Raw genomic sequence first — 27,804 nt, forward strand, 5'->3', positions numbered from 1 at the left:
CAGCCTCTCCGTGAATTACGGTCAGACCGAGATTCCGCGTTTCTCGCTTGCGATCTTGCCGATCAAGAGACGCATACCGCCGCAGCTACACCCGCGTCCCAGCCGGAGCGGAGACACTGGCCTGGTTACCGCCGGCCATCGTGGTTCGCTAATTGATCCTGCTGCCTTGCCAAGCAATTCCCGAGATGTCCGGAGATTCGCAGATTCTTGGATAAAGCTCGAACGCGGCCGGCGGTCGTTCGTGATTTTTATTGGCTACTACGAACGGGATCACGGCTGTTCCGTGCGACAGATGTCTCGAACTTCGTGTCTTGGACTTGAGAAAAATCTGGGACCCATGGGAACTTTGTGGGTCTTGCGAACAATTTTTTGGTAAGTTTTGGGAGACCGCGGGGATTCGGAGTGTGTTCCAGGGATCGCAGAAAATCTTTGGTCGGTGTCAAAATTGTCCGGAACGTGCTGAGACATCTTTTGGTCTTGTTGGAAATATTGGGGACTTACGGAGATATTTTGGGACCGATAGAAACATTGTAAGAGCGTATGTGATATCGGAGCTTCAGGAAATATCGTGGAGTTCGGAAGAAAAGTTTTTGGCCTCTGGAAAAATTTGTGGGCCTTCTCGAATGTACTGGGGACTTGTAGAAAAATTCTAGAGCTTCCAAAAAATTGTGCGATCGATTAAGAAACTGCGAGGGCTTAAACCTTGCTGCCGTGACTTGGGAAAACATTTTGCAGCCAACAGAAAAATTGTAGGGCCCGCGAAAACGTTTTTAGGCCAACAGAAAAATCGTTTGGAATTTACTGAAAGGTTCTAAGGCACGCGAAAAATTCTTGAGCGAAAATACTGGGTCCTGGGGGAAAACTGTCGCCGCGGAAAACTCAATGGGTCCTTTTCGGAAGATTCGAAACGCAACGGGCCTTACGAAAACATTGCAGGGTCTACAGGACCTAATCGAACACCGGCAGAATCTGTTCGCTGGATATATCACGGGAGACAAGTGTTCTAAAATAACGTTTGTATTTATTAAATTTGAACATTATAAACTATGGTATGTGTATATATTATGTATATATATATTTATATGTATACGGTGGTACTAACGTTAATATATTATATTAATACACGGTAATATAATATATTATACAATACAAGGTATAATCTGTTCGTTCCTTTTTCATTTAAAAAGCCGGGCAAGGTGCGTTAGTACGTGGTGACGGCTTTCCAAGCCTCGTTCTCAGTCCCCGCTGAATCGAATTCCGCTCGATGCCGGACAAGTGCGACGTGCATGTAACGTGTATATACATATACATATACATATATACGTGTGTCTCTTATAAACTTCGTAAACGTTTTCTCTCTAATCTTACGTATCTCATCGCGCAATCGAATCGGTTCTCGAGTCGGATCCGCGGATCGCGCGCGTTTTCGTTCCAATTAAAAGGAATTCATAATGAACTGTAAACCTTTCAGGCCGGGGGGCAGGAAGGGGTGAGCGAAACGAGCCCGCCGGCCCATACCGTGGAATATCAAGCCCGCACGTGTGCACAGAGGACAGACACTCTTCTCCTTGTTTCCTTTCAAATGTCGCTTTATTTTCCATTTTATTTGATAATAAATTGTCTACAATTTGTCCTAGGTTAGTACGTCTTGGAGTTGTTCTCGTGGGTTTTGGTAAGTGGGTGGGGGTGGGGGTGGGGTGGGCAGGGGGAGAGGTTCGCGAGAGAAGCATAGGTCGATCAATAAAACGGTGAAAAATGGAGGGTGGATAAGCGAGCACTCGCGATCTACAAACGAAATATACGCACCACCTATTTCTTTCTCTCTTTTTCTCTCTTGCTCTCTCATTCTCTCCCATTCTCACTTCGATTTGTCTCGCGGTCGACTCTCTCTCTCTCTCTCTCTCTCTCGCTCTCGCTATCGTTCTCTTCGTTCTATCCTTCTCTTTCGTCTCGTCTCTTATTCGTGTCGCGCGTACAGGACGAAAATGGGCTGTGTAGGAGGGCGGGGGGAGGGGGATGGGGGACGACAAGCCAGAAAAGTAGAGGACATACGGGTACAGAAGAACGTTACTGTTGCGCGCGCGCGTGTATACGTGTGTGTAATGTGTAGGCGTGCCGGTGCTAATTTTTCTAACGCGTTTCATCACGGTGTTCGCGACGCGGATGATCCCTATCCTCGCGGCCACCCGGTATCTTCGATCGAGAGAATGGTGTGATCGGTGCACCGATTTGGCTATCTACCGTGTTCGACGCGGGGTGCTGCACTCTAATTGTTCCGCTCCGTTCGCCGCGGACCGTCGAATCGTCGCGAGATCTTTTCTCGTCGGAAGAAAATCGCCGAAAAGGTGTCGGAGACGCGCGCGCGACGCCGCTCGTCTCATTGTCTACCGGGTTCGACGGTGTTTGACGTTCTAGCTTTTACCGACCTCCTATCTCCTAAGCGATCGCGGTTTTTTTTTTAAAGACTAAACGCGGGAGAACAACGATCTAAACCGTTCCGACGTAAAAGCGCCGGGACGCGCGAGAAGTTCCCGGTGTTGAAACCGTGTGAAACCGTTTCGAACGCGACCGCAACTGGTAACCCCCGACCGTACACGCGGATCAAACGAAAAGGTCGGTGTTTTTTAACGAAAGAATGGCGAGCCGATCGATCCGCTCTCGATCTGTGCTGCCGATCGATCCGCTCTCGATCTGCGCCGATCGCCCGCTCGATCCGAAGCCTGCTGCTCGTGGTCCGCACGAGCACTTCTCTCTCTCTCTCTTTCTCTCGTTTTCTCTCTCTCTCTCGCTTTCTCTTTCTCCGACGGATGAGAATTTCCTCTTCCCGTGAAATACGCTATGCCTAGGATGGCTTTCAGGTACGTAAACAGCGAATACCTAAATTAATTTCATCCGTGTCCCATATCCGGCGGTGTCCTCGGTGCCCCCGAACTCGAAATAAATTACGAACGTGTCTATCTCTCTCTTTCTCCCTTTCTCTTTCTCTGTGTACATGTGATTGTATGCGTGTGTTTGTATCCGTGTGTCGCGAACGCAAATCAGAAAGCCATGTGACGATCGAACCCTTCGAGATTAACAATAGAAATAGAGAGAAAATCTCGAATGAAAAAAATAGAAACTCGTAGACAGAAGTAAAGAGGGGCGGGGGATGGGAGAGATGAAAAGTGGAACCGGTGTGGGTGACATGGGGATGGGGGAGGGCTGGGAGAGTAGAAGAAAAAGGCCTTTTGCGGAACGAAAGGAATAGACGACGTGAAACGAAGTTATCGGTAATGATTGTTGATGACGAACGTTACACGAACGAATTCACGATTCAACCATATTATTATTTCGTAAACACACGCGATCGCGCGGAACCATTGTCCAATCTCTCTTTTTCTCTCTCTCTCTCTCTCGCTTTCTTTCTTGCTCTCTCGATCCGGATCGAATCCTTCGATTTCTGTATACACATATATAATATTTTACTCGCTAATTATATCTTTCTCTCTCTCTCTCTCGCTCTCTCTCGTTCTCGCTCTTTTCATACACGCACAAACGCAGAACAGAGACAGACACGCACTCTCGAAAAAACTTTCGAATTACGCCCGCATCCGATCCATGCCGATCCGAGCGATCGTCCACTCTCCGCGCGTCCTCTTGAGATCGTTGTATCTAACTATGATATATCTACACGTTACTTATATGCCTATGTCGATTGGTTGGTTTCCCCGCGTCCCTCGTCTCGATGCTCGAGCTCGCCGAGGGGCCGGCGAAAGAAGAGGCCCCCGGGTAAAAATCGGCGTCGGCGGCTCGTTTCGACGTTCCCCGGTCTTCTCCTCCTTTCCTTAGTTCGAGCTACGATAATGTTTCGTCGACGGCCAAAAATTCGCGCGACGGTCCGTCGTCCGATCGTCGACGTCGCGCGGGTGGGAAACGTCGTTTGTATAATCCCGATCGCGGTACAAAAGTGTTCTTCGATCGTTCCCCACGCTCTCGCGGAGTCGCGACGCGATCGATCGGACTCCGATTATGCTCGTCGACGTTTATCGCGGAGATCGTGCACGCTTTTATATATGTATATATATATACATTCATACGTGTATATTCATCATATATATATATATATATATATATATATATGTGTAATATATGTATGTATGAAGATCGAGGCGTGTCTCTAACGCGATTCTTGCTATGATACAATCGGCAACGACCGATCGAAACACGATTATTCTGCGCGGCACGATCGCGCGCCGGCCCCTCGCTCTCCTTTTCCTCTCACGAATCGCTCTCTCTCTCTCTCTTTCTTGCTTGCTTGCTTGATTTCTTTCTCTCGCTCGCTCTCGCTCTGACTTCGTTCCTCTCGAAATCCCGGGCAATACATGTAATTAATGTAAATAGAATTAATCGTCGCCGCGTTCGTCGTTCTCGTTGATTAATACGCTACACGCTACGGTCGTTTACGATTTACAATATCAATTAATTATCAAATTATTAAGTCAACCATTAGAATTACTTTAGAATATTGGTACTCTTTCGCGTCACCCCTTTTGTTTCTCTAGCATCCTCCTGGGACCTCCGCGTTCCTCTCATTCTCACTCTCGCGCACTTGCATTCTCTCCGTTTCATTCTCTCTCTCTCTCTCTTTTTCTCTCTCGCTCGCATTCTCTCGCATTCTTTCTCTTTCTCTCTTTCTTTCTCTCTCTTTCTCTCGAACGAACGACGATTGAAAAACCGTGTTACCTATCGGTGACACGCGCGTGCATTCTTCCTCGCTTCGCCTCTCGTTCGCGTAACCCGGTCTTTCTTTCTCTCTCTCTCTCTCTCTCTCTCCCCCTCTCGTCCTTCTCTCGTCTGTATCACACCCACGCACCGCAAGACAACACGCTCGCTCCCTCTCTACCGTCTCGGAACGAGCGGAACGATTCTACATAGCCGAGAGAGCGTGTCCGCCCGGATTTTCGGCCTCCTCTTTCTCTCTTTCTCTCTCTCGCTTTCTTTCTTTCTTTCTTCCTTCTTTCTCGTTATAGTTGAATCGTGAGTAGGGCCCTTGCTAATACTTTATATAATATAAGTATGTATAATTACGTACGTATATAAATAAGTGTTTGTACTATAAAAACAAAGTGAAACTTGCTTGCAGAGACACGCAGAGGGCAACTCGACGATCCGGGAGCTGCGCGCGTGGCCGCGGATCGAGAGCGTTCGATCGTCGTTTTGTCTCCCCGTCGATCGTCCGAACGCAGGAAACTGGATATCGGGGAGGTGGGTGGTATATGCGTGTTCGTGTGTGTGTGTGTGTGTATGTGTGTGTGTGTGTGGGTGCTCTCCCGCGAATTCGGGAACCATTTGTCTCTCTTTTTACAAAGCGGGGACGGGACCGGTCCCCGACGTGTGTCCCCTCGGCTTAGGTCGCGTTCTCGTTCCGTCCGCGGTCGCGGAATTTAGCCCGTGTTTCACCATCGACACGCTCTCGGGCCCGGCCACGGGCTTCGACCTACAATAATTCGGGGTCAATCGATAACAGGGGATCGATATACCGGCACCGAGCGCCTCGGTGTATGCACCGGTCACATGCACCGACCGCGCGAACGCGATTCGCTGAAACATGCGCGGTCTTTGCTTTCACAGAAGTCTCCTCGAACGATGATTCCTCGCGTTACGATTTCTCTCGCGGACGGGCCGATTCAACGGTTTTTTTAGCGATGCCGTTGGCGGAGCTTCGCGCGAAATAAAAATGTCGCGGGTGAATCGTTTCGTTCAGCGATTCGGAATTTCCTTCGATTCTTCGAGACCGCGGATTTCCGCGCGAAATGAATGCTTCTCGCGAGAAGCTGGAGCCGCTCGGGTGTTTTTGTGATTTCGGGAACAAATATTAACCGATACTTTACAATGTGTTCGACGTTTTTACCGCGTCAGAATTTCTTTGACACGGTCGTCTTCGTCGCGAGCGCGCATCTTTGTCGAAATCCGCAGCCTACTCGTCGTCGACGCGCAACGATCGCGGTCGGTGCATCAGCCTGGTGTCTGCCCTGAATTTGTCTAAATTTTGGCGAACGTTTTCGCCCGAATGTCCGAGACAGCCGCGTTCTGTCTTGCTCGAGGACGACGCGTTTTAATCGACCAACCGCGTCCAAGTGCGGCGGCCGAATCGATTTCGCGGGATCGCCGAAAACTGCCGTCGCGTGTCTCTCGAAGAATTAGGGCCTCTTCAGCTCCCCGCGAGTTCGATCTCCGTCGCGACGATCGGACGACGACGACGATGACGGCGGCGGCGACGGCGACGATCATGACGACGGATCGACGTGTTTTCCTCCTCCCTCTCGTCGATTATGTTGGCAGTTCTTCTCGAGGATGTGTGTGTGTATATTTATATATATATATAATATATGCGTGTGTAACGTTTTATCTCGTTTTTTTTTGTTCTCTTGGTATGTAAGTGTCTCTCGGTAGCCGCGGGTGCGCGATGCCCGAAATCGTTTTGCGTTGGTATTGCGAGCGAAAGAGGCCCGATAATTACATAATTATCACGCGATCCACGCGCAGAAAAAGACGGCGAGCGGTGTGTTCTCTTTTTTTTCGTTTTTTCTCTCTTCTTCTTCTTATCGAGATGTCGCGGGAAGGCGTGCACGCGCGTGTACGCCGAGCGGGAAAACGCGCGCGCGCGCTCGCCTGAATACGATTCATTTCTCTTCATATTCCTCCTCATCCTCATCTTTCTTCTTCTTCTTTTTCTTCTTCTTCTTCTCCTACTCCTCTCTTCGTTTCTCTTTACATTACTTGTATTTTATTTATATTTTAGTTTATTTTATCCTTTTTTTTCCTCCGTTTGCTTGTTACTTGGTTTCCCCTTATCTTTTTTTCAATTTTCTCGGTTTTACGTTGCTTAAGAAAAATTATTGTGCCGATAATATGTTGGGTCGCTAGCGAAACCCTAAACAGGCAGTGCAGTACGAGTGAGTCCTTAAGCAATCTCGAGGCAAGCTTCGGCCTAATATCACGTTTCACGAGTCCATCGAGCTCATCGATATAATTACTTATTTACTTCTGGTAGTTTTTCTCCGCTGTGTTCTCCTCGGCGTCTATCGAACGTGTGTACCTGTCTCCCTGTATGTGTACGAATGTATGTATGCATGTATGTATGTATGTATGCATGTATGAATGTATATATGAATGTATGTATGTATATATGCATGTATGAATGTACGTATGTAAGTATGTATGTATGTATGTCTTCATGTACGATGCTTCATCATTGCGTCCGCGCGCGCGCGACAGCGTTGAAACGCTGCTCGAAACCAAACGCATCGTCCTCTCCGCGAGAAAGAATTCTCTCTTCCTCTGCGCCGAACATAATACGACACCATGTTGCAATTAGCGTGCTTCCGATGACACAGCGACCGACATTTAATCCTCGACTGGCGGACATTTTCGAGCGGATCCATCATTTCGCGATCAATATTCATTCGCCTATTTTTAAACCTAAAACCTCATCGAGACCGAAAGTCGATCCTTCCATTCGATTCGATATATCAACAGTTGATTACAAATCTGTCTGCTGCAAAATTTTCACCTATATCATCGAAACCCCGGGTCGAAATGGACCCGACGTCCGCCGGCCGACGTTTAAAGCAGAGAGTTACCGTCTTGGATTCGTTCTGCTTCGAAAAGCTCCCCTTTTCTCAATTTAACCTGTGACTCTAATACAATAGCTAGCTTTCTCCTCTGGTTGCCCTAATTCTCTAGAAATCAGCTCTCGAAGCGACGCGCATGAAAGATCGAGCTCCTCGTCGAAGCGAGGATCTGCGCGGGTTTCGGGCAGCGTTTTACAGCGTTTCAGATCGAGCTCGCGCAGCCTGAATTTCCATAATCTCACACTCTTTTCTCTATCAATCTGCATGTCTATGTTCTTGCGTGTGTGTATATGTGTGTGTTTACGTGTGTGCGCGCGTACTGTTACAACTGCAACGATGCATTCGACTTCTTATCAATCAGCCGCTGCTCGCGCGTTCTCGTATCGTAAACGATCGTCACTTAAATGCGTACGATTATTTAAATCTTAAGTGTCGTTCCCCCTCTCGACATCGAAAGGGTTATATATCACGGAGCACGGCGCGTACAGTGTGTATGAATCGCGATCGTGTCGCGGCGCTCGTCTACCTCTCGCACTCTTCTCTCGCCACAAGTTTCCCATCGAACTGAAATCCCGTTCGATATCATCCGTCTCTCGTTATCCCGATCCTGGAACATAGCGTCGGCAAAAAAAGGTGTCCGCTGGACATGATAGGCGTGTGGTCGGTGGTCGCGGGTCCACGTGACGACCCTCTCGAGTCCTCTCTCTCTCTCGGATCCTATCGAGTCTAATCTCCTCTCGGATCCTCCGAGTCTCTATTTCACCCCGCCGCGTCGTCTGCTACACGTCGACGACGGAACAATTCTCCGGTTTGCAACAGGGCAGAGATAGATGGTTGCAGTGGAATTGACATGGATCTGACGATCCTCGTTGTGCTAGAACGGTCGTCGGTGTCTCCTCGACGAGCCAGCTCTCCCAGGTGTCCGCGTTCCGACGGGCGAAACGACGACGCATCGCTTTCATCATCGTCGTCGCTTGGGGATCACAGATTCGCCCGAGCAGACCCGATCGCGAGAAAGACTGGCCCAGTGTTGGGTGGGGTCCGAATGTGCCTCGGGAACAGAGTTTGGTCAACAGGCGCTCTCCAGATGCGCGCTCTGCCTCCTCCTGGCCTGTCGTTGCCTGAACTGATGGAACTCGGCCTTCATCGCCTGCACCCTGGCCTCGATGTTGTCCCTGGTGTACCTGGCTGGCTGATGGTGCACGGTGTGCACCTGATGGATATGCGGCACGTGTATCGCGTGTATCTGATGAACGGGCGGCCTCTCCTCCCTGGTCGGCGTGGAGGCGGAGGTCGGCGTCGGCGTGCAGGACACCGGGTCGAACTCGTAGTGTCCGTCGACGCTGCCGGCGTCGACGGCGTTCTGTATGTGCGTGTGCCCGACGAGCTTCGCCTGGTCCTGCAGCTCGAGCCAGCGGCCCACCAAAGGCGGCGGGGGCGGCCTGTAAGGCGGCGGTCTCCATTCGGCGACGGTGCTTCCGCTCCTGGAGCTCTGGTTCTGCTGCGATGTGTTCTTGCTGCCGAAACCGGAGCTGCTGGACCTGCTTTCGGGCGATGTCTCCAGGTCCGGGGACGCGGCCAGCTCGGGAGCGGACCTCGCGTGCCTCGCGTGTCTAGGCGGCAGCCTGGCCCTCGGCCTGCCCGCCGGCTGCGGCGGCGACGAGGTGGCCAAAGGCTGTACCGGCACGAACCTCCTGGACTCCGCGTGGATGGCCTTCAGCGAGGGCAGCTCCTGGCTGTACCGTTGGTGCATCGACCGCAGCTGCAGATAGTCCGGCGGCGTCGGGAACGACCGCTCGACCGACGACGGCTGTCTCACAGAGCTCAGGTCGCTGAAGTACAGCGGCGTCCACGGGACCTGCGGACCGCTCGGCGAGCTCGCGAGAAACCTCGGCGACGAGATCGTGCAGATCGCCGGCGCGATTCTCGCCAGAGAGTTCACCGTCCCGTGGTGATGGTGGTGGTGCAGATGGTGGTGCATCATCGATTGCAGACCCCCTCCGTTCACGGACACCCCGCTGCCGTCCGATCGCAGGCTCAGCTGGCTCGTGCCGACCAGCGGCCGACGCCACGACGACTTCAGGCGTTGCTTAGGCAGGAAACCGCCGTCGTCGCTGCTGGACGCGTCCAGGATGCTGTTGTTCGCCGAGCTCAGCACCGAGTCGGCGACCACGAACCGGCCGTCCGCCGCGCGTGAGATCTTGCCCAACGGACGACCGCGGCACGAGTCCGGCGTGTCCGGGGTCAGGATCTCGCGCAGCAGGTTTAGACCTGGTACTCGGCTTTTTCTAGGTCTAGGGTAGGACAGACAGAGCGTTAGACAGGGCAACGGCGGCGGGTCGCGGGTCGGTTGCCCGTCAAACAAGTCGGTGGAGGCGCGGAGGTCGGCCCTCGTGACCCGACACCTCCGGTTCACGTCGAATTTCATCGCTCGTTCGGTCGTTTTCTTTTCTTTTCACAGATCTTTCCTTTCGGACGTGATTGCTTTCTCGTCTAAAGACAGTTTTTTGGTTATTCGAGAGGAGACAACTGGCCGGTGACGAGAAGTGCTACTGCGATGTCGCCGAGACTTGGGTGCGCTCGTTGTTGGAACTTTTATAAGTGGACTGCGGATCTTTGTGCATTTATGGCAGAGGCGAATGAATGAAACGAGACGGTAAAACCTTGATTATTCGATCATTCGATATGAGAATAATTTGTTACGATCGGATTTACGAGACTGGATTCGTTCGAATCTTCCTACGATTATTATTGCAATGTATGCTTGAATCGAGAAGTTCGTAGACAAATTTCTGATAAGAACATTTTTATGGCATCAAGAATTATGAAAGAAAAAATCAGGGACCAGCTATCAAAGTGGCCAGGTAAAACTGGTTCGGCAGTTCTATTGTTAAAATACATTTTACCTGCGACCAGCTCAATCAAAGGCGATTCGTATGCGACACGATTTGTTGCACGAATCAATAATAATTGCATCTGGCACTTTAACTAAGCAACCGTTCTATTTTCTGAACATTTACGTCATTCTGCTTAGCCCGAGGTTCTACTGTACACAAAAACGTATCGATTACATTATTTATAACTCGCGAAAATGATTCAATAGCGGAACGAATGCTAATGCAGTCTCCGTTTCTTGCAACCGATGCACTAATTCCTTTCTTTTACATAAAGATCCTCGGTCCAATTCTAAGTCTGCTATAAACGATTTGCACACTTCAACAACGAGTTAATTGCTCCGATTATGCTTGCAGATTTTGATATGCTAATTAGAAATCCTCGCTCAGGGTGAAGGCACTTCGTGAGTGATACAAGTGAGGTGGAAAAAAGAAGGAAATGGTGCAAAGACCATGGACAATATGCACATATAGGGATCGCAGATGGATCAGGTGATTTGGGGGAAGGTGTCGACTAATTAGCCACCTTCTGGCAATCCTGGTATCTCGAAGGTATATCTGGAAGGTCATTGAAAGCACAGCATCTCAGGTTGCAAGTGCGCGCAGTTGTCTTCTCTCGAAGGAAACCCAGTACACATCTGATATATCATCTTAAAGATCGAATCATCCGAAGCGATCCAATTCGACGGCATCACTAAAACAATACGTTAAATCGACGATTAAATCATGCGTTAATCGGGAGAACAGTATAATAGGACGGACCTCCTCCAACGTGGTTGACTGGCCGCCGTAACAGCAATAACGTGCAACAACGACGTAAAAAAGACACGCAACGTTAACCACGAACGTAAAACGATATAAAAAAGGTAACACAAGGAGCTAGATTAAAAACAATGGAACGAAAGGCAGAAGAGACGTACAAGTTTGAACGTACAAGATACAATATATATATATCTGGTTCAGATTCAATTGCGTGTACGTATATAATAACGAATAACGGATGCAGGCAGGGAATGCATGCGCATGCACATTCCGGTGCACGAGTGGTCGGGCGTGACGTGGGTTGTGGGTGGGTGGGCGTTGCCAGTGACTGGATCTTTCTCTTTCATTTTTTGTTTTTTTTTTTGGTATTCTTTACTGTATCATTTTTATATATTGCAATTCTTTTTTTTTTGCTCTAGCAAAGATCTTTTCTGCCTAATCTTTTAAGTCTTATTTTTTCTATTTTTCTTTTTTTTCTGATTTTTTTTTTGAGAGAGATATATCGATTGATTAATTATTTAGTGATAGCAATCGTGGATTTAGGTGCTCCGAAACTCGTCACCTTTTCTCCTCCTTCGGGTCCGGCAGCAGGGAAAGATGGGGGAGAGAGAATGTTGTAACACAACGATTACATTCACAAAAAACAAGATCGTGGCGATAATGATAAGAAATATAACGCTAAATAACCGAACGTTACTTCTAGGCGGTGGTGTTTAGGGAGCAAATAGATAGATCGCAATGAAACTGTCACGTCTTTTTTTTTCTTTTTCTTTTTTTTTCTGTCGTTTTTTTTTCTCTTTTTTTTTCGTTCATCACCAAATCCGGGCTTTGGCCGGGACACGCGCGTTCACGGCGTGTTCGCGCCACACTCTTCGATCGAGAATCGTCGGAACGCGAGCGCGCGCGGACGTCGTTCCCCAAAGCGGAAGAAGACACGCGGTCGCGGCAACAAAACGTTCCGAAACAGAACCGTACGTCGCGGAGAAACAAAGGAGAAACGAAAGCCGGGTACTCGCGCGAGGCGCGGCCAAACTAGAACAAGATCAAATCGAACGATATACAAAGAGGCATCGTGTCGCCGGCGATACGATCCACAGGGCCCGTCGGACAACGCGGGAAAAAACCGCGTCGAAAACGGCGAGGACGACGTTTCCTTATGCGACGCGCCGTTACGGAGACTAAATCGGCTTCGAACGTTTCCGGGCGCGCCGCAGTGGAAACGGACGACCATGGCCAGACGCGCCAGACGACGACGACGACGCCGCGACTTCTTCGAGTTAAATTGTCTCGGCGAGACGAGAAACCGGCGCGGGGAAAAAAACACATTCGACCTTTTCTCTTCAGTTTTTCGCGCAGAATTTTACGGCGCTGGCCGCGATCGCGATAATTTCACGGACGACGCAAAGATCGAATTAATCCGAACGTAGAGAGAGAAGAAATCTCGGAAGTTTTCTGCTCGGATATTTCGAAATTAAATCGAATCGCGTCGAATCGATTGGAAGAATCGAGTGGAAGATCGTGTGGCCGGCTGCACGACACCCCGAATGAAATATACAAAAATTGGCAAACGGGTTTTGGGGCAGGGATAGAGGGATAAGTTCGAGAAGCACATCGAAATAAGAGTAACGCTCGCCGGTCGTGGGGATCGCAGGGATCGAGCAACTCGTACAGCGACGACCGTCGTGTAAAACGTTCAAAAAACATGAATAATACAATGACAGTCGTGTGTGTTATTGGATGCAGTTTTGTTTCGGGGGTTAGGGGGGTGGGCGGTGGTGGGTGGTTAGGGGTTTGAGGGGGAGGGTAGAGCCGCAGTGAGAGCGGCTTACCTATTGCTTTTCGTTTGCTTATGTCCGAGTGTTCGAATGCGATCGCGTCTTTTTACGGCTCGTCTAAAATCGATAGACTGGAAAAGAGGAAAAGAATACAAACAGTTTCGGTTAAAAAATCTTTCGATCGATTCGCTTTTCTTGTTTTTTTTTTGTTTTTGTTTTGTTTTGCTTAAAAACTCTTTCTTTTTCTTTTTCTTTCTTTTTTTCTTTTTTCTTGTGACTTTTTTCTTTTTTCTGTTTTATTTCTTTTTTTTTATTTGTTGGTGAATCAACTGTCGTAGGATTATATAGTTCGATTGCTGGTTTCTCATTGGCATGCTCGGTCAAGTGTGACATGCTACGTGAGAGAGATAGAGATAGATAGATAGATAGAGAGAGAGAGAGAGAGAGAGAGAGAGAGAGAGAGAGCGAGAGAGATTTAGATACAGATGGAGAGATAGATAGAAAGAAAGAGAGAAAGATTGAGAAAGAGAGAGAGAGAGAGAGAGAGAGAGAGAGAGAGAGAGAGAGAGAGAGGAAGAAAAGATTGAAAAGCGAACGCGTCTCGTTCGCACTTTCCGTGTGATATCGAGATCCTTTTAACGTGAAGAGACAGAGAAAAGGGTTAAAGGTGAGAATAAACAGCTGGGCCGATTCCGGCAGATCGTTTTGCACGTGTTTCAACGTGAAATCGATGGACATTGTTTAGCTGTTTATCGGCAGGGCGGTGGAGAGCTTCGGTGACAAATAAACGAAATAAAAGAACCAACTTTCTATTTATCGAACCGAGGCATACTACTCTCTCCTTTGCTTAAAAAATAAGTAGTATAAAAGAACAAACGAATCCTTTTATTCCTTCATTCACAAATAAATCAAATAAAAGAAACCAACGATTTATATATACTTTCATACTTCTCATTTATGAATTAAGAACGAAAAAGAGTAATACGTCTCGTTCGACAAATACAACGATTAAATATTTATTTATCTCCGATGAAATGTAAAATTAATATCCAGCAATTGGTGTCACCGACACGGTAAACCGGCTCCATCGCCCTGATCGCTCCCCGTCTGCCAGGATCGGCCCGAAGTATATAATCTTGAAAGAAACGAAGCAAACTACCGAATGAATATTCTCGATAACAAGTGGTACTTCGATTACGGTGCATCTACTGGTAGAGAAATTTTGCGCGAAAACTCATATAGAGAACTTGAACATACGAGCAAAATTGACTTGAGAGAGCGGCGTCGACGGCTCGTCGCTGCGTCGACGGATCGTTAGACGGCGGATCGTCCGCGTCGCGGCGACGGTTCGCGCGAGGATCTGCGATTTTTGCTTTCGAAATGCTTGCGACGAAATTTCTTCGAGGCCGAGAGAGACACGGCACGCGCGCGGAGATCCGCCGCGGTCCACGCGATCAGCTCGACGGATCGGAGACAACAATGCAAGTTTTGCGATCGACGTTTCGTCGATCGTGGGGACGAAGCCGTCGAGCCGCTGGCAACGTTTCGGGTATCGTCTATCGATTGAGCGAGTGGCATCAACGAGAGACGACCGACAGGTCTTGCTATGGTGGAGTGAAAACGGTGATAGCGAACGTGATTTCGGTGAGGCGAGGTGGATCGACAAGAAACGAGCGAGTGTTGGGTGAGAACGAGAATGACAAAGGGATCAAAGAAAGAAGGCCCAGAGTTTGGTTCAAGTGTGAAATAATGCGCAGAATATGAATATCGAACATATGTATGTGATATACGTGTACAGATGCGTGCATGGTGTACACGTACGTATCTATATACGTATACATATTGTATATATGTATATGCGAATGGCAGATCAAGAACGAAAGGAGCAACGAACGGAAAAGAACGAACATCGTAAATGAGGTTGAACGAGTATAAGGTGAGCGATGATAGATATATATAGACGATATACATATATAAATATGAATGGTCGAGGCGAGATCGTGAATGAACATGACGATCGAGAAATGATGTTCGGTACGCGCGCGCGGCAGGCTTCATTGATCGATCCATTATACGATATATATAATATATAATATATAATATATATGCACGCGTATGGAACCGCGCGGTGTAGCCTCGTTCGCCAAACCCCGAGCAAATTTGCGCAAAAGAAGCAGAACGTGGTTTCATCTAGGGGAGCGACGCGTATGCGTGCCGGACAATCGATCTCGACGAACTTTATCGTTGGTCCGATGCACCGATTAAATCTGGTTCATCGATCGTCGGTCGACTAGCTTTCGACCTCGAGTCGCGGGTTTTAACTTCGGTCGATGATTCTCTTATTCGAGGAAACCTTCGGCGAATAAAATTATCGTATACTTCGCAATCTTTGCTAAATCTGAGCTAAACTGGCAATTATACAGAAATTTCATGATTGTATTAACATATTCTACGAGCGAGGAGTACTCGATTCATTGTTAAGTTCGTTCAAATACACGGAGATCCGCGGATTCGTCGAGAGGATTATTTCTTGCCTCGAAAAGCTTCTTCTAATTAAACAATATAAATAAAAGATTTTCCTTTTCATTATTAGACTGAAATACCTAACTTCTCGGACTCTTCGAGCACGTATTTTCGAATGAGATAGTTGATCGTGGATTCCCGAGATCATTTCAAGAAACTTTTTCCTTAGCGAAAATACAATCCACGACTTCGTTCACGAGTTATCCACGAAAAACACTGACCAACGAGAGATTGCGGACGGCCAACGCCCCGCCCTCGTCATCACTGTCGCCGCGCGGCGCGACGCGGCATTGGCCGCGAGGGCGGTGCATTGTTCGCGAGGCCGGGGCACCGGCCGCCTTCGCACTGCGATTGACCACCGTTTTTCGCGAATAACTCGTAAACGACGCCTCGGAGAAAATTTTTGAAAAGAAAAAAGTTACTTCAAATGACCTCAGGAACCACTCACTTCCCGCTTCTGGAATAATTCTGAAACACCCAAGTTCGACCAAAGCTAAAGCCACGCCCGCGCTGAAACAAGTCGAAAGGAAGCCGCCGCGGAGTTCGAAAACTCCCGTTTCAAAAATATTCAACTATTCCATCGAAACCGATCGCGAACCCGTCGGCACGCACCCGCGTCGTCCACAAAGCGTGTGACCGGCCCGTGAACGATCGTAATCATCAACTCTACGGAACACATCTACCGTCTTGCCTCGATTTGAACACTCTTATCTATGTACTCCCTAAATTCCGCCGAACGAAGGTATATAGGGTACTGACTGGATGTTACTAGTGTGACTCCTAGCTGTATTGCCTGTACTGCTGATCTCATCTACAGTCATGACAATCATCCTAAGTAGTAGATAGTAGTAGTAGTAGTAGTAGATGGTAGTGGTAGATTAGTAGGTCCTAGCAGGTACACATTGCAGAGCTGTAGTCTCGCACAGTAGGTAGGTAGTAAAATCGGTAGCGGTAGTAGTAGTAGTTGGTTGGTTGGTTGTTGGTAGTAGTAGTAGCAGTAGTAGTAGTAGTAGTAGCGGTAATAGTATAGTTAAGTAAAGTAGTAGCGGTAGTAGCAGTAGTAGTAGTTTCAGTTAACACTGGCAACGGGTCTCAGAAGAACACGTCCCCAGGGGCTCTCTCTCGGCAAGGATGTCGATTGTGCTCGCTCGATCGATCAACGACGAGGACTCGATCGATCAATGACGTATATCGATATCTCTCTCTGGCTATCGATTCTCTCCGGTGTTTTTGCTCGGGTACACACACACAAACACATACATTGTAACACCGTCGGCGAGATCTTATTCTTTCCGTGGTCTCTCGGGAGTAACCGTTGTCTCGGGTACGTAGCAGTGATGGTGGTAGCAGTAAAGTGGTAGTGGTAAGTAGTAAGTAGTAGTAGTAAGTAGTAGTAGTAGTAAGTAGTAGTAGTAAGTAGCAGTAGTAGCAGTAGTAGTAGTAGTAGTAGTAGTAGTAGTAGTAGTAGTAGCAGTAATAGTAGTATAGTAGTAGTAGTAGTAGTAGTATTGGTAGTACTTGGTAGTTTTTTTTTCAATGTGGCTAGCGGAGGTTAGGCTTACTGTTCCGCCTCTCTATGATAAACACGCTCTCGTAATCTCGATTATCGAGGTGGAGCGCGTGATGGTCACGATCACGGTTCGGGGGGGCCTGCTCGTGGACCGGCTCCGAGGTGGCAGTGGCGGGGGTGGTTACTTGCGTAGGAAGTGGTGGTTGATGAAGAGGTTGTGGTGGTGGTGGTGGTAGTTGCGGATTCAACGGGCTGCAACGGGTCAGCGTCGAGACTGACTCGCCGCACGCGTTTAGATTTGTCGACCTACAGAAAACACAGAGAGAGAGGAGGACAAGAGACGCCCACGTTTTTATCCTTTCTTGTAGAACAGTAGATTTTTTTCGTCGATATACCGTACTTTTTTTTTCGTTTGCTTTTTTTTTTTTACTTTTTACTGCTTTATTTTTGTCGTTCCTCTATTTTTATTTTTTCTCTCCGTTCTCGTCTCTACAAATATATACTCGTGTCCCATATATCGTGCTCTCTTAACAATCGTTTTTCTCCGTTCGCTTTTTTTCTCGGCTCTTCTAGAACACGGTTTTGCTGTTTTACTTTTTTTTTTTACTTTTTTTTTGCTCTATGCACACACACACGGTCTCGTTTCACGGTGCCGTTTTTATATGTATATATGTAAATATATTTTTTTGTTCTATCTCTTTTTTTATCGTTTCTTTTCTCTTTCGCATTTGTTCCCGTGCTCGTTCTCTATTTTTTTTTCTCGTGTACGGCGTTCAGAAAAGAAGATTTAAAAAAAAGAGAGAAACGGCGCCTGTTCGCTCGCGCGACGGAAACGCGTCGGCGAGAGAAACGACGGCTCTGACGGGACGGGGGCAGGCAAGAGAGGAGGCGGCGGGAGAGAAAGAACCCCGTCGGATCTTCTTCTGTTCCGGTCCGTTCTCGATCCGGATCTATCTCGTCGCGAAGTCCTCCCGTCCTCCTCGCCGCGGCCTCTCTCGATCCCCGGAATTCACTAGCGCGCGTTGGCTCTCTTCTGATCCTTGCTCTGACCGCGATCCTCGATCCTCGAGGCTCCGTCGGGATCGTGTTCGCGCCCCGAATTCGATCGTCGAACGTCTCTGTATCTTTCTCTATCCTTCGAGGTTACGTCGTCCCAAAACTTCGATCGGATCGCTCCGATCCAATGCGATCGGCTGTGTCTCGATGCCGCGTTAAAACAGCTCGCAGTTCGAATCTTATCTCGAAATCGCGAATGCAGCTCCTGAGGAGCATCTCGTTCCTCTGGCTCGATATTCGATCGCGAAACGGAACGAACTTTTGGGACCGGCGAAATAGATGAATCCTTGATTAATTCGATATCCGGGGCGACGAGAACCCGATCCCGCGACTGAAAATCTTTTGGCAGTGGCTGAACCGTCCAGCCCGTTCTGGATATACGTGTAGGTATATAAACGTGCACGCGACACACATTCTCGTTCCGCCGGCGGAACACATCGAAACGGAGAAAACCGTGCGCGCGCGCGCACTCGCGCGGAAACCAAAAACTGTGGGGCTTATCGCGCCGGCTCGAGATAGATATCGCGGAGAAACACTCGCGTGTTTCATTTTATTTTCAGCGGGACGACGAATCGCGAGTTGCAATCGGTTTCGCGAACACCCGCCACCGTTTGCGCGAATAATCGGATAACGAGTTCGATGTTGCTACGCGCCGCGGAGCGAAATCCGGAGCAATTTTCGGCGCTTCAGGAACCGCGGGCTTCGAGAGCTCGCGCGATCTTTCTATGCGGCGCGCGATCTTTCTTTGCGCCGCGCGATCTTTTGTTGCGGCTCGCGATCTTACGTTGCGGCGCGCGATCTTTTGTCACGGCGCGCGATCCTGTTGATACTAATGAAACGCGGAGTTCGTTTTTTACAAGTGATCACGTGGACCCTCGAACGATTTCAATTCCGCGAATTTTACCAGCGAACTTTTAATCAGCGTTCGAACATTGCGGCGCCTTTCGCGTTGAAAGCTGGCTGAAACGATTCTATTCGTCTTCGAGAGAACAGAAGTACAGTGAATTCTTCCAAATTCTTCTCGAGCTTGTAAACAAAAATGGACAATTTAGGAGAAGGAGATACGATTGCTACTCATTTTTATAGCTGCCGATCGTCAGCAATTATATAAACGAGGTACGAAGCAAGAATGATCGCATCCTAATTTTCCAAATTGTCCACTTTTGTTCACAAGTTGAAGGAAAATTAGAGAGAATTTACTATGTTCAAGAATGAAATAGTTGCTGATATTAATAATTGAATTATACAGGGTGTTCCACAATTATTTTAACAGCCGAAAATGAGGGGTAGCTGAGGTCATTTGATGTAACTTTTCCCTTTGCGAAAATGCGAGGCTTTGACAGATGGTCAGGACGGACTCGAGCCGCGTTCGAAGTATTGAACAAATCACGAAGCGAGAACATTCCGGATTTTTTTTTACTACGTGACAGTGATATTTTTAAGAAAAATGCTGTTCACCTTTACTTTAGAACGTCTGAAGAATATTTACTAATTTAATCATTCGTTGAACTGTGTTTGGACACGGAATTATTTAAATTAAAATATCATTTACGTACTTTGTTAATCTTCACTGTACACCTTGCTTAGAAAATAAAACATCTTGCACTAGAAAATTAAAACGGCCGTCACGCTTAAATTACATACTATTTCGGGTCCGAAAAATTAGTAAATATTCTTCAGACGTTCTAAAGTAAAGGTGAACAGCGTTTTTCTTAAAAATATCACTGTTACGTAGTAAAAAGAAATCCGGAATGTTCTCGCTTCGTGATTTGTTCAATACTTCGAACGCGGCTCGAGTCCGTCCTGACCATCTGTCAAAGCCTCGTGCTGCGGGCTCTCGAACTTCGCGCCGTCACCTCTCATTGATCAGTGTTTTCCGTTAATAGCTCGTAAACGAAGCCGCAGATCGCATTTTCGCAAAGGAAAAAGTTACTTCAAATGACCTCAGCCACCCCTCATTTTCGGCTGTTAAAATAATTGTGGAACACCCTGTATATATTGCTTGTCTGTTCATATTAATCTGCTTTAATTACGGATTTAAATGGTTCTCCGAATCGGATCAAATCAGCTCAGAAATTCTCGTAGAAACGAATCGACTGTGATTTCTCCCCAAATTCGCGCTCAGATTGCGCTAAAAAATGAACAATCTGAGAAGAGGAGATATCATTATTATAATTACTCGAGTATAGTTTTTCTATCAACCGATTATCAACAACTAATAAAACGAGATACAAGGCTCGCATAATCGTATATCTCCTCTTCCAAAATTACCCTATTCTCGTGGGCAATCTGAGCGCGCGAATTACGGAGAAATTACAGTAATTCTTTCGGCGCGCGCGCGCGCGGCGCGTCCCCCTAAACGCATAAAATCCGCGGGTCCACGGTCTGATCGTTAAAATATCGTCGCGATTTCCCTCGTTTGAAAACGGAAAACTCGATATTTCACGGAAGGCTTTTCGGATCGACTTCCGGCCAGTTTTCGTGCGCAAACACACTCGACCGCGTCGCGCAAACACCGACCGATCGTTAATTGCTTCAACACAAATATCCGTGATGAACATCGGCCCGTTGCATTAGCGATATTTTCACGGCTAGCCAAATACGAAAAGTGGCTGGAGCGTGGGACACGCGCGCCCGCGATAAGCCCCCCGCGCGACACAGGGATGCGCATCGGTGTCTCGAATAAATATGCTCGGGCAGCGAAACAACGGGCGGGGGTGGTGGTGGTGGCGGCAGCGGTGGGACCAGGGGTGAGGGAGATATCTCTGGTTAGAGTGGTTGCGACGTCGATGAGAATGAAGGACGGTGAATGGAATTACCCGCAGAAAATAATTCGCGCGGCCGAGTTGAACGCACACGTCAACGAAAAACCGACCGGCGTGTGTGTGGGTGGGAACGAGAGCGGGGAACGAACGAAAAAAAAGATATGAAAGGAAGAAAGAGAATGATTGAGAGATAGAGAGAGAGAAAGAGAGAGAGAGAGAGAGAGAAATAGCAGGAGAGTGAGAGAGAGAAATAGCAAGAGAAAAAGAGAGAGAGAGAAAGAGAGAGAGAAGGAGCGGGTGGAAGAAAACGGGCGTCGAACGACAAACGAAATGGCTCGTCGCGGGAAACAAAGGCGACATACGATCCAGAATAGGCATCACTGCAGTCGTATTGTGGACTTTTGGATGCCACGATGGAAATCATAATAGTCGGCTGAGTACCCGCTACTACACGTGCAGTCCGCTTGGCGTGATTTCAAAGCTGAACACCTCTCTCGGGTGTTATCGAGGCCGATTCCTCGTTTTCATACGTACGTACGGGTTGTTTTTTCACGTCGGGAGAATATGTATATATATATATATATATATATATATATATGCGACGACGTCGGCGAGCGCGTGCTCTCTCTCTCACGACCGTGTACTGTTTTTTGATTTTTTACTTTTTTTTTTACTTGACATTCTTTTTTCTTTTTCCTGCTTTTTCTGTTTTTTTTTTTATTTTTTGCTCTTTTTCTAGACACTACCGATTACACACCGTTTTCCCGTGCTCGACTACTCTATGATATATTGTATTATATATATATACTCTTTTTTTTCGGTCTTTCTCTTAGGTCTTGAATCTTACTTTTTTTTGTCTCGGTTTTGCTTATTTTTTCTCGGTCGGCTAAACTCTGGGTCTCTCTGTTATTTCTCGGCCTGGGCTCGGCGTCGTCGGACGCGTTAAACGCGACCGTAGAGAGGCGGGGGCGGGGGATCGAGCAAAAACACTTGGCGTGATCCGAACATCGATCGCGATCTATGGCAAGCTACGCGGCGACGGCGATTGCGGCGACGATCGTTTCTTCGAAACGGCACCGAATAAAAATAATATTATAGTGTTTCTCCCTTGAAACAGGCGGCCACACCCTAAATATCTCCTCCGATAGTGATGTTTTTTGCGAGAGATACGCATATCGTACACGGTATTTGATCGGTATCGAGAGACGAATACGATGCTTTTTTCTTTTTTTCCTTTTCTTTTTTGAGGTCATCGATGTTGATTTGCATGTAGGTGCATATATTTTTTGATCGCATCGTGTTGATGACGTTTACGCGGTCGCTACCAGCGTCGTCGCACGTGCACGACGACCACGATCTTGTAGTTTACGTGTTTCACGTGAATTTTCATGTATTTCACGTCGAGTGAACTTTTTGCGAATTTAATTATTTGAAAGTGCGACGCACATGGCACGATTTTCAGAAAATTTATGGCTCCTTTTTGAGAACATTTTTATCAGATTTTATAGCTGGATAGGACGTGTTTAATACGATACTCTGTATCTAATACGAAACGATGTATTTAATGCAAAACGATATATTTAATACGGAACGATGTATTTAATGCAAAACGATATATTTAATACGATATGATGTATTTAATACAATACTCTGTATTTAATAACGAATAATAACGAAACGATATATCGATACAATAAATACAATAAATACAACTGTGCACGCCAATGACGCTGGTAGCGAACGTGTTTCAAAAGCAGGCCCGGGGAAAAATAGATTTTTGAAACAGTATATAAACGAACTATAAATATTTTCCTCTTCTCGTGTAACAACACAGAACTTTGGCAATAATAAACTATTCTCGAAATAGTAGTCGATTACTTTCGAATTGCGTTTCTTAAACGCATTTGAACTGCAATTACTTGGAATGCAATTACTTGCAACGCTATATTTTCACAACAGCTATCCCCAAAAATATTTTCATTCGCCAAATTCTGAGGCCACGCGATCAGATCGAAATATTTACAGTCGATTCGCTGTTGTCGGAAATCGATTTTTCCGCAGCCCCGGTGAAGGAAAAGAACGCGTGCGCGGACAAAAGCGTAGCGGTGACTTGACCTTGAAATGACCGTCGACTGAAAGGGGCACGCGGGATGAGACGTTATGGAGGGAACGTATGAATGCAAACCAGGCCAAGCGATCGCCCGATCGCTCCCATTCGGGGAACCTCGCGACCGTGCACGCGCAGAAACGAACGAGTCTCCTCCATTGGGGGATCGCTCGACGATCATCGAAACGGATCGGTCTCCAACCTCGTCCAAAATACCTCTGCTGCTGCGGTTTAGTCTGCCGTTTCTTTCTCTACTTTGTTTTCTTTTTTTTTCAATTCTTACGTTTTTCTCTATTTTGCTTTTTCGTTTTCTTTTTCGGAAAAAACAAAATATCTGATCGATTACTGGTGGTTGCTCGCGTTGTGTCATGTACGGCGCAAGATCAAAAGAGATCTTTCGTTTTTTTTTCTCTAACGAACACACGTCGTTTTGTTTGCTTCTCTTCTTACGCGTCCCCTCGCTTCGTCCGCAATTGCGCCGAGTTTTTTTTTCGAAGGGATTTTTCCGAGCGAATCCCGCGGATCGACGCGAATCGTCGCGGTGACGGTGGACGTCGTTTCCCCCCGCGATCGGTCCTCCCCCCTTCCCGATGCGACGCTTGTCTAAACAATTGTTTCGTAGGCCCATTGTTATCTAGAGCGATCGAAATTTCAGCGACTGTGAATCAAAGATCGCGATCATTCGAGATACACGTGCAATTAATTTTTTTGTTTCTCTTTTTTAAATCCGTGCACTTCTTTCGTACGCGCAAATTGACCGCGAATTATCGTGACGCCAAGAAGAAATTGTAAATACATTGGCGCCAGAACAGAGAATTAATCGATGTAAGTGTGACGATGGAAATGATCGTGCTCGTTTATTTTTTGGAATTTGTGATGCGACGTTGTTGCGAGCTGTCGCTTGCGGAACGTCCACCGTCATCCTCGAACGTCCGCGTTCCTCCGTAGGATCCTTTGAAAATGGATCGAGCCAACGGGGAGAGGGAACGAAGAGTAATCCCTCGCCCCGCGTCGCTCGCAAGAACTTACAATTAAAACCAACGCGGAGATTTCATCGTTCGTCCGATAACGCGCGCTTACGCGACGCGACTGTTTCGATCGGATGATGGTGATCGATCGTCGGGTTATCGAACGAACGATCTACGGTTTCTCGTGTCAATACATAACCTCAACAATAGACTCGTGACAAATAGAAATGTATATATGCATAATTAGGTGTATACGGGGTGGGCCGAGGAAACCGTTGCCGAACCGTTCGCCGAAAACCGTCGCAGCGACGAATGTCAATGTTTTCTTCTGGAAATTATTTGTAGAACTGTTAACTTTAGGAGAATTTGTTTCTTAAGCATAGAAAATAAGACTCGGCGGTTTGGAGTAAGCAGAGAAATTTTCTATAGTCCCAGCGATTATTCTTTGTTTTTGTTAATTAAGAACAGGGACGAACAATTTTTTCAATTCTGGAATAATTTTTTTAATTGTTAATTTTAGGAGAATCTGTTTAACCTCAAGTATAGAAAATAAAACTGAGTGATTTTAGGTGAGCAGAGAAATTTTTTAGTCCTATGTGATTATTCTGTGTTTTAATTAATTAAGAACAGCGACGAACGTTAATTTTTCTTCTTGAAATTCTGGAATTTATTTCTCAAGTATAGAAAATAAAATTGAGTGATTTTTTGGGTGAGCAGAGAAATTTTCTATACTGCCGAGTGATTATTCTGTGTTTTAATTAATTAAGAACAACGACGAACGTTAATTTTTTCTTCTTGAAATTATTTTGAGAACTGTTAATTTTAGGAGAATTTATTTCTCGAGTATAGAAAATAAAATTGAGTGATTTTGGGTGAGTAGACAAATTTTCTATACTCCCAAGTGATTATTCTCTATTTGAATTAATTAAGAACAGCGACAGACGTCAATTTTTCTTCTTAAAAATATTTCCTAAATTGTTAACTTTCGAAGAATCTGTTTCTCAATTATCGAAAATAAAACTGACTGTTTTCGGAAGAACAGAAAAATTGTCGATACTCCCAATAGGATTATTCTCTGCTCTAATTAATTAACAACCATGAACCTAGCTTTCTCTTCTTGAAATCGTTCTTCGAATTTTCACTGTTAGAAAGAATAATAAATGAAATGAAGCTGTGAATATTGAGCGATTATTCTTTTCCAACGAATCAAGAAACCTGAAAAATCGATGCACTCAATGGCGTAGGAACGATTCGGCAACTGCATGATCGGCTCGCCCTGTGCACACGTATTTATATATATATAATTATCTCGAACATTTTGTCAGCTATAGATTACTCGTGAGAGGTTTCGTAAATGCTTGCGGTGCTTCGGTCGCCTAATGCTCGTAAGAGGGGGTGGAGTGGACTTAATTGCTAGCTCTGGCTAAACCTAAGTGATGTATATATCTCTTCGAGGTCTCATCTGCCGTTGCCCCCGTGTTCTTTTCTCTTGTTGGCCAATAAATAATCTGGGAGCGTTCGTCTACGCGGAAACGGAACACGCGAGCGACAAATAGTTCGCGCTCGTATCGCGAACAAAGAGACCAGTTTGGATTCGCGGGATCCACGGCAGACAGACAGCAGATGGTACCTCCTCGGTCTACGTCCTCGATTCTGGCATTAATCCTCGAACGATCCCAGGCCTCCACCCGGGACGGCGGGGCCGGGGATCGAGAGATTTTAGATGAGTCGGAAAAACCTGTATGAGTGGAAACGTAAACCAGCCGGTGATATTGACACTCACTTTTTCAAAGGCACTGTTCCCTGGGGCCCCTGCCCTGCGCCGTTCCTGGCGTCGGTCACCCGGCAAGACACCATACTATACGCTGAAAGCAGTTCTACAATGTTACAAAATTATGTTAACTGGATTACAGGTGTTCGAACGGACAGGCGCTCGCCCGGCCCCTGCGTTACCTGGTCGACACGTCGCCTCCTTCGCGAAAACCACCCCCATCTTGGCCACGATCGATCGGGGCCGTCGCACTTCGAACCAGAAATCAAAATTCTCTAATCGGGACTCGGCAATGGAAGCGAAGATTCCACGAGATTCGACATTTTTCTGATGGAAATTAGAATTCCGGAATGGAAATTAGAATTCCGTAATGGAAATTAGAATTCAATAATGGAAATTAGAATTCCGTAATGGAAATTAGAATTCAATAATGGAAATTAGAATTCCATAATGGAAATCAAAATTGCCCAATGTAAATTAGAATTCCGTAATGGAATTTAATATTCCAAGATGGAAAATAAAATTCCGTAATGGAAATTAATATTCCACGGTAGAAAATAAAATTCTACGATGGAAATTAAAATTCCGTAATTGAAATTAAAATTCAACGATGGAGAATAAAATTCCGTAATAGAAATTAGAATTCCGTAATGGAAATGAAAATGCTGTAATGGAAATTGCAATTCCGTAATGGAAATTAGAATTCCGTAATGGAAATCCGAATTCCATGACGTAAATCAGAAGCTCAGTTCATTGGACAATTTTTAATCACGCCAATATTTATTTTATAAAAATTACAACGGGGAAAAAGATTGCAAGGCTTCTCTAATTATTATTAATATTTGATTCTTCGCTTGGTCAACGCTCTGTGGAATTTATAGTCTACGACTACACTGCTAGGATGTGACATAACCTTGCAAAAGAGGTTATTTAATATAATATATTTTTACAAGGACATAACCTTCTTTGATAATTGTAACAATACAAAAAAAAATTAGTAACAACATATTAATATCCCCAAAATTTGGTTAATCTTTTAGAAATAAAATTTTGATTTTCAGGTGAAAGTGTAGGCGTCGATGGGGTGTTCAGGAAGGAAGCGTCCGGCGACCCAGAGCCCAGGTGCGGGCCAGACTTGATGATAAATCTCGGCGACGGCCGGGGACAACGGGGTTGTCCCGGGTACCCTACCTTTCTCCTGTTTTCGTCTCTTCCGCTTATTGCATATCTTCACCGCGCATATACTCAGGATGATCGCGACGATGAAGAATAATATACCACCGACCACGCCCGCGGTGATCGCCTTGTGCTTGACGCGTGCCGGCACAGGAAATTTCACCTGCTCGCTCGCGCCGTAGTTCGTCGCCGAATTCGCGAACACTTGGAAATAATAGGTCCTACCGCCGACCAGATTCTTCACTGCAATCGGTGAGCATGGAACAGAGAATTTGTTCACACCTTGATCAATCGTGCCTTTATCCTCCTCCATTGGTCGCGACAATTGGCCCTTCATTTTTTCTCAAAATTATTTCTGTTTCAATGGTAAACGTTAATATCACTAATATTACTAATACTAATCGATATTACTAATATTACTGATACTAATTTTTATTACTAATATTACTAATATTACTAATATTAATTAATATTATTAGTATTACTAATATTACTAATATTAATTAATATTATTAGTATTACTAATATTACTAATATTAATTAATATTATTAGTATTACTAATATTACTAATATTAATTAATATTATTAGTATTACTAATATTACTAATATTAATTAATATTATTAGTATTACTAATATTACTAATATTATTAATACTAATATAGAACACCACAGGACTAATTATTTCCAATCTTCCGTCATTTTATATTTTCTTCGACACATGTATCTCTTTGTAAGTAGTCGGAAAAATTTCTCCGAGTTCGAGAAAATAAATACACCATTCAAAAGTTTTGTTAAAATTATTCGAAGTCGAATAATCTCCTTCAAGAAATTTTTAGTTTGCAAAAAGATTAACAGTCTCTTCGTTATTGACGTAAGAAATG

At 46.1% G+C, this 27,804-nt stretch overlaps 1 protein-coding gene and 1 long non-coding RNA gene across 9 annotated transcripts in view; one reads left to right on the plus strand and one right to left on the minus strand.

Annotated features, from left to right (window-relative positions):
• Positions 1-27,708, plus strand: LOC143258785 (uncharacterized). Its single transcript, XR_013032641.1, has 2 exons — positions 1-372; positions 26,806-27,708. It is a non-coding gene; the product is annotated as an uncharacterized LOC143258785 (long non-coding RNA).
• Positions 1,002-27,804, minus strand: part of LOC117227160 (protein turtle) — a 142,064-nt gene continuing 115,261 nt past the window's right edge. For 7 of the 8 annotated variants that reach the window (XM_076518498.1, XM_076518497.1, XM_076518495.1 and 4 more), the window contains 3 exons: positions 26,936-27,163; positions 25,757-25,850; positions 1,002-9,907 (listed from right to left, as the gene is read on the minus strand). In XM_076518498.1, the coding sequence (XP_076374613.1) occupies positions 8,683-9,907; positions 25,757-25,850; positions 26,936-27,163 (1,547 nt within the window). In that variant the 3' untranslated portion in view covers positions 1,002-8,682. The remainder of the gene's footprint in view (positions 9,908-25,756; positions 25,851-26,935; positions 27,164-27,804) is intronic. The other variant, XM_076518496.1, reaches the window with a different exon arrangement.

Source organism: Megalopta genalis, chromosome 2 (genome assembly GCF_051020955.1).
Source record: "Megalopta genalis isolate 19385.01 chromosome 2, iyMegGena1_principal, whole genome shotgun sequence".
Lineage (NCBI taxonomy): Eukaryota > Metazoa > Arthropoda > Insecta > Hymenoptera > Halictidae > Megalopta > Megalopta genalis.